At 37.4% G+C, this 7,136-nt stretch overlaps 1 protein-coding gene across 1 annotated transcript; it reads left to right on the forward strand.

Annotated features, from left to right (window-relative positions):
- The first annotated feature begins 810 nt into the window (after positions 1–810).
- On the forward strand, positions 811–5,656 carry LOC141660205 (uncharacterized). The gene is made up of 5 exons (XM_074467169.1): positions 811–1,222; positions 1,305–1,729; positions 3,614–4,120; positions 4,271–4,905; positions 5,545–5,656. The coding sequence occupies exons 1-5, from the start codon at positions 811–813 to the stop codon at positions 5,654–5,656; spliced, it is 2,091 nt and encodes a 696-aa protein (XP_074323270.1).
- The last annotated feature ends 1,480 nt before the right edge of the window (positions 5,657–7,136 follow it).

A 7,136-nucleotide genomic window follows, 5' to 3' on the forward strand; every position in this document is an offset into this window, starting at 1 on the left:
CAGTTGTAAATTGAAGTAAAAAATTTAATAAAAATCAAAGCATGGATAAAAATGGGGAATGAGATGTAGGAAATTATTAGTTTATCAAGTATCACTGCAGTATAGTGCACAGAGAGGATTACACGGGCTTTTTTAGGTAGACTTATAATCTTTTAACTTCGCAGGCTATATTATACAGTGTACTTATGGAAGATGATTATAGTAGCTGGATAGGATTTCCAAAATCTAGTAAAGAATATGTACGAGGGATAAAGGCATTTATGGAAAATTCATTTCCAATTCATGCTAAAGGAGAAGAAATGAAGTGCCCCTGCAAAGTATGTGTCAACCGTTATTGGCACACTCAAACAGTTATCTATGATCATCTCATATGTAGTGGCCCTTCTCCACTACATATGAAATGGATTTGCGAGGTATCACATACCAAAGTAGACGGTAGTACTGACTTCATGGATTCGGGGACGGGGATGGATTTCGAAGATAATTTAGGTGAAATGTTTAATTGTACGGGTAAAAAGTTTCGAGCTTTAGAAAATGACTAGGAAAGTCTAACAAATGCAGAGGCTAGAAAGTTTTATGGCCATGTTAGGGAGGGTAAACAACCACTATACCCCGGATCCACTAAATTCTCTCGGTTAAGTTTCCTGATCAAACTTTATCATTTAAAGTGTGCTCATGGAATTTCCGAGTCTGCCTTTGGGGAATTGCTGGAGTTAATAAGAGACGCCTTTCCTGATGCCCAAATACCTTTGTCTTTGAATGCTGCAAAAAATATGATCAAGGATTTAGGCTTACATTATGAAAAAATACATGCATGCCGAAATAATTGCATGTTGTACTGGGGAGAAAATAAAGACAAAGAAAAATGCGACAATTGTGGTGTTTCTAGGTGGGTGTTACCGGAAAAAAAAAGGCAATGATGCTAGTGATCCGGGGCAGGTTATACACAAAGTGCCAGCTAATGTGATGAGGTACTTCCCTCTAAAGCCGAGATTGCAGAGGCTATACATGTGCAAGGAATATTCGAAACTAATGAAATGGCACGATGTGGGACGTCAACAGGATGGAAAAGTAAGACATCCGGCTGATACAGAGGCTTGGAAGACGATAGATGCTGACTATCCTGATTTTTCATTAGAAAATCGGAATGTGTTTAGGAGTAGCCTCAGATGGATTCAACCCCTATCGTTAAATGAACCTAAGTCACAGTACCTGGCCCATTGTATTGGTCAATTACAACCTCCCACCTTGGCTATGCATGAAACAAGAAAATCTAATTCTTTCGACACTAATATCTGGTCCAGATTCACCAAAGAATTGTATTGATGTGTTCATGCAACCTTTAATTGCCGAGTTAAAAGAATTATGGGAGGTCGGCGTTAATACTTATGATGCCTTGGCTGATGAAGATTTTAATTTACGTGCTAGAGTGCTATGGACTATTAGCGATTTCCCGGGATATGCTATGTTGTCCGGATGGAGCACAAAAGGCAAACTAGGGTGTCCGGTCTGCCATTATGAAACTTCATCACTTTATTTGAAGCATAGCAAGAAAATGTGCTATATGAACCACCGAAAGTTTCTTCCTTCTGCACACAAGTGGAGAATGGATACTAAAAGGTTTAATGGCGCAATTGAAATGGGGCAGTGTCCTTCAGTTTTAACGGGAACTGACATTGAAGAGTTGTTGTCTGGGTATGTAAACCAATTCGGCCTGCAGAACAAAAAGGCAAAGAGGAAAACTGAGGGCTCTTTTAAAAAGAAGTCAATTTTTTTGATTTACCTTATTGGAAGCATAATCCACTTCGACATAACCTTGACGCCATGCACATAGAAAAAAATGTTTGCGATAACATATTGGGCACTTTACTCAATATAAGTGGTAAGACAAAAGATCATGGTGCCGCTCGTAAAGCTTTACAAGAAATGGGAATTAGAAAACCCCTCCATCATGTTCTATCAGAAGATGGAGCACACCATGAAATACGAGCAGCAATCTTTGACTTGTCGAACAAAGAGAAGGAGATCTTTTGTTCAGTGTTGGAAAACACTAAACTGCCGTACGGTTGTGCCTCCAACATAGGGCGATATGTTGATAAGTGGCATTTTATACCACTTAGAACGTCTTAAAATGGCTTAAATTGGTGTCTTGAAATCAAGTATTTTGTGTATTTGATGCGTTTTTCTAGTGTTTATGCATTTCAGGGTATTAGTTGCATTTCGGGGGAGGAATCATCAAGAATAAGCCTTGGCATGTGTTCACCATTGCGAGAGGAAAGGAACGGGCAGATTACGGCGAAGAAACGGAGCAAACTTGGATTTTTTCCAGTGGAGGCCTGCGCGCCCGCGCAGCTATGCTGAGCGGCCGCGCAACAACCTGCGCGCCCGCGCAGCTATGCTGAGCGGCCGCGCAGGGTCGGGAATTTTGCTGAATTATTTTAGACTTCTACTGCTGTTTGGCTTCCAACTTCTATGTAATCTGAGTTTTATGGGACTATTATATAAGTAGATTTGAGACGTTTTCACAAGAGAGGATTAAGAAGAAGAAGATTGTGTTTTACGCAAGAAGCGAAGGAGATAAGGAAGAAGACCGATTTAGCACACCGCAACGAAGAGGAAGCATATTTTCTTGTGATTCTTGTTTCGTTGTAACGTTGAATGCTAGTTTTCTTGCTTTGACTTATTTACTCTTGTGACGTACTCTGTTTTAATATAATTAGTTTAGTTATTATTTTCTTGTGTTTGTTTATCATGATTTCATATGAACCCATGATGGCGATAAGTTCTATTATGGGCTAATCGTGATCATGGGGTTGCAACGGATTTATTATGGAATTCTTTAGTTAATTGTTTAATACTTTAGTGTGTGATGATTGGTTGTGCGTATTCGTCTTATGTGCGTCGCGAACATATAAGATAGGGTGTTAATCTCTTGTGAAGCGACGGTGGATCTTGAGATTTAGAACTTGCCATGCTAGCATAGGTTCATGTACGTTGTGCATGATTAGTGGGTAACTCTAACAGTTTTATTTGCCCTATGTAATCAAAAAGGAATAACTTGTGCTTAAATCGTTATGTTGTCAATTTCTGTAGACATATAGGAACTCAACATAATTGATGTCTATTCGACTTCTATCTTAATTGTGGATGCTTGGTAGAATGGTATTAGTACAATGAAAGTTGGCTTTTATCAGTTTCGTGTTATTCGATTAATATCATCACTGTCACATGCTAAAGGTAATAACAATGGCTATAGAAGGAAGTAATAATGAAGTTGTGATCTTATGAGTGTTTTATTATTGATAAATTGAAGTGTTAGTTAAGTGGTTAATTAAGTAATTAATTATAGTTAATATTTAATCAACAATTTTAAGTGTTATTATCTTAACATTGAGAAGTAATCATACATTGGTGAGTGAGTTTAATTAGACAATAATTTAGTCTGAGTCTCTGAGGGAACGAACTAGAAAATATTTTATATTACTTGCGAACGCGTATACTTGCGTGAATATTAGCGCGTGTTTTCGCCCTAACATATGTGCACACAAAGGAGAGGAAAGTAGTGGGGTATAAGAGCCATGATGCTCATTTCATACTCCACTACTTGTTGCAGTTTGCCATCAAAAAAACTACAAAGGCTGAGGTTGCAGTACCTTTGATGAAATTGAGTGCCTGCCTTAGAGCTCTATGGAGCAAGGTTATCGATTTGGAGGAGCTTGAGAAGTTGGAAACTGAAATCGTCGAGGTACTTTGCCAATTTGAGATGATTTTTCTATCAGCTTTCTTCGACATAATGGTGCACTTGCTTGTTCATCTAACTAGAGAAGTTAGACTTGGGGGACCTCAGCACCTTCAAAACATGTTCCCAATAGAGCGTTATCTTGCAAAATTGAAATCATACGTTCGTAATAGAAGTAAGCCGGAAGGTTCTATTGCAGAAGGTTACATAGCTGAAGAATGTGTAACATTTTGTTCAAGATTTTTGGCTGCTGATGAAACAACAAAAAACAACATGTGCTCAACAGTTTTCGAAAGAGGGCCAACACAAGCTGAATATCATATCGGAACGAGAAGGAATAAAGATGGAACTATTATTCATTTGGAAGATGTTGATTGGAAGGCAAGTCATCGCTATGTTTTGTTCAATACTGGTAACAAAGAAGTAGAGAGGCTCCTCGAGTAAGTTTAATAAGCTCTAACGTAAATAATTTTAATTCATAATTCAAGAACTTTTTCTTTTCTGCACTGTTTTAACTTAGTATAATTTTAGGGAACATCAAGACTTGGTGGACGAAGACACACGGCAGAATTCTGGGACTGGTTACGAGAAGAAGTTAGGAAAATGGTGGAGGCTTCATCTGACTTGGGGGTGTTTGCGTTGGGGCCTAATCGAACAGCTAGAAGGTTTACTGGTTATGTTGTTAATGGCTATCGATTCCACACAAGTGATAGAGATTCTCGATGCACAACACAAAATAGTGGTGTATATTTGACTGCACAAACAACTAGTTTCTCTAGTTCTAGATACGGGAACCCTATAGTTGGGGATGTCAGCTACTACGGATCGATAGAAGATATCATAGAACTTGATTACTGTGGATTATTTACAGTTGTCCTATTTAAGTGTCATTGGTACCAACAACAAAAAGATCCACACGGTCACATTCGAGTAAATTTCAATAGGTTATGCCATAAATCTGATCCTCATGTCCTGGCCAAACAAGTGCAACAAGTTTTTTATGTGGAAGACCCAATCGAAAAGAATGTACATTACGTAATTAAGAAACTACTGAGGGAGTGGTGTGATAATGGAAACGTGGATGCACATGAAGATGTCAACGATACTGATCTCCGTGAGACTGAATTTGTTTGTGGACTTCAAACTCATGTTGATGAAATGAGTTGGTGCAGAGATGATATCCCCACAACAAGAGTTCCCATTCCCGATAAATGAAGCAACCAAACTGCTAAACATTTATAAGTTTAAAATTAATCACAGCAGTGAACTTCATTTTGTATTTTATCTGTGTTTGGACTATTTAGATGTAATTGAATATCTTAATTTATTTCTTCCATGAATTCTTCAATGAAATCCATCTTTGTAGTTTAAATTTTTTGTCGTCGTTGTCTGATTTGTAGTTTATATTTATTGTCTTGGTAAGTTCAGCATGCCCTTGTTATATTTCGTAGTGTTGGGATTAAATCTCCTTACTGTAATTTAGTTGATTCAGTAGATGCATATGATAACTATTTTTTCTTATTTTTATAATTTTGTATGTTAGCTGCAAATATCCTACATGTGTAATAAAAACAAATATAGGATATGAAGTAGATGCTTAATAACTTTTTGTGATCGAAATTGTGTTTGTTGCATTTGTGTCGAGTGCCAATTCATGAATATTTTGTTGTTTATTATTTGATCTAATATGTGTTTACCAATTAGTTCGAGATATGTGTTTATGGAATACTAGGATTTGGCAAAGATATATTTGAAATATTTTTGTTTAATGGTCAGCCATTAACATCTCTTTGAACTCTTTGCAGGATGGCAGAAAAACACGTTAATATTGGATTGTACTACGGTGGGGAGTTTCAGAGGACAAGTTACTCTGGTGGAGATTGCTTGACTATTTATAATGTAGATGCTGATATGTAGGCTTATAATGATCTGATGGAGGAGGTGAAGGATCTCCTCAAACTCAATGAAATCGGAGGAGTCTATGCAAAAGAAGGAAAACATGGTGGTTGGAAGCTGCTGAGGACTGACCTGGACATCATTCAAGAGATAGAAAAGTGCAATGATGGCGAAGAGGTCAAGCTTTATGTAGACACAGTTATTGACCCTGCAATTGAGCCGTTGTGTGAGATGCAGCCACACGTGATTGTCAGGCCGAGGAAAAGCCTGTTTGAAGGTATGCCTATTGCTGATAAATAATTAGGTCCCCATTAAGTACACATCTCTATCTATTTCTGTATCTCTTTATATATGCATAATGGGACTTGGATGTCCATATTAGTTGAAGATAATTCTTTGACTTGGATTTTTTTCTTGTATAAATACAGTTTCACCGAAGAAAATACAAAAGCAGAAATATATTACCACACATGAACTCCAGCAGAAGCAGAACCCAAGGAAGATTGTTAAGAAGACACCTGAGCCCAGTCGGAGGTATGCGTTACGATCATCGCCAGCTCTGTTGCCTACTCAGCAAGATGCAACTGCTGGGCAAGGAAACGATAAAGGGTGTGCTAGAAGGAAACTGCAGTTACAAGATGATATTATTCTGGATAAAGAGGTATTTTTTAATTTTCCTTCTTAAAAACATAAGTTATAATGATTATTGTTGTGTTATGTTAATTTAATCACTGACCTTGTCTTCATAAATTATTGTAGTTTCCCCCACCACCACTGACCAAAATCAAAAGAAAAAGACCCTGTACTTTGCAAAATAATGAGAAAATGAAAGATCAGCTACAAGGTGATGCACGCCAAGTAAGATGTCCCCTTGAACTTGCTATACCTGACATCGAGGTATCCTTGTCAATGTTCCTCTTTTTTTTCTTCTAACCTGGACTGTAAAAGTTGTAATATTCACTTAAACACTCCTTCCAAATTTTTAGAAAGAAAGTACAATGCATAGTTGAGCTACACTAATAACAGTGCTGATTTATAATTATTGCAGGTGCCCCCCCCCCACCGCTACCAGCCTGTGAGCAAGAAATACTTAATCGAATGAAGGAAAATGATAGAAGGTTGGAAGAACTTGGGATCAAAAAATTAGTGATTGATTTGAGAGCTCGATCAGCAATAGTTATTGAGAAATCCAAAGAAAAAGACAAAGCCTCTCCGGATGATGATGATTATAATCCGGAAAGTGAGGACGAACATGATAGTGATGATTCATCTAGGGTATGGATTTCTTTTACAGTCTTCATTACTTTGGCCTTCCTTCCTTGTTTCTCAAGAGTGTAAATTGTGTTTTTTTATTAGTTTAAGACCTGATATTTTGTTTATCACTATATCCAGTTTCCTATATATTTTGTTTTTATTTTATACTCTTTATTGCTTTGGCCTCACATTATATTTGCAATCCTAATAATTGTAGAGAACGAAGAATGGGAAGAAAAAGAACCAT

This window comes from Apium graveolens, chromosome 5, assembly GCF_009905375.1.
Source record: "Apium graveolens cultivar Ventura chromosome 5, ASM990537v1, whole genome shotgun sequence".
NCBI classification, from domain to species: Eukaryota; Viridiplantae; Streptophyta; class Magnoliopsida; order Apiales; family Apiaceae; genus Apium; species Apium graveolens.

Bases quoted from the DNA above. Each gene is read 5' to 3' on its own strand.
- LOC141660205 (XM_074467169.1), top strand. From the start codon at position 811: ATGCATGCCGAAATAATTGCATGTTGTACTGGGGAGAAAATAAAGACA. The intron at 4,121-4,270 runs GCAAGTCATCGC...GTATAATTTTAG, and splicing joins TGGAAGATGTTGATTGGAAG to GGAACATCAAGACTTGGTGG. The intron at 4,906-5,544 runs GTGCAGAGATGA...AACTCTTTGCAG, and splicing joins CATGTTGATGAAATGAGTTG to GATGGCAGAAAAACACGTTA.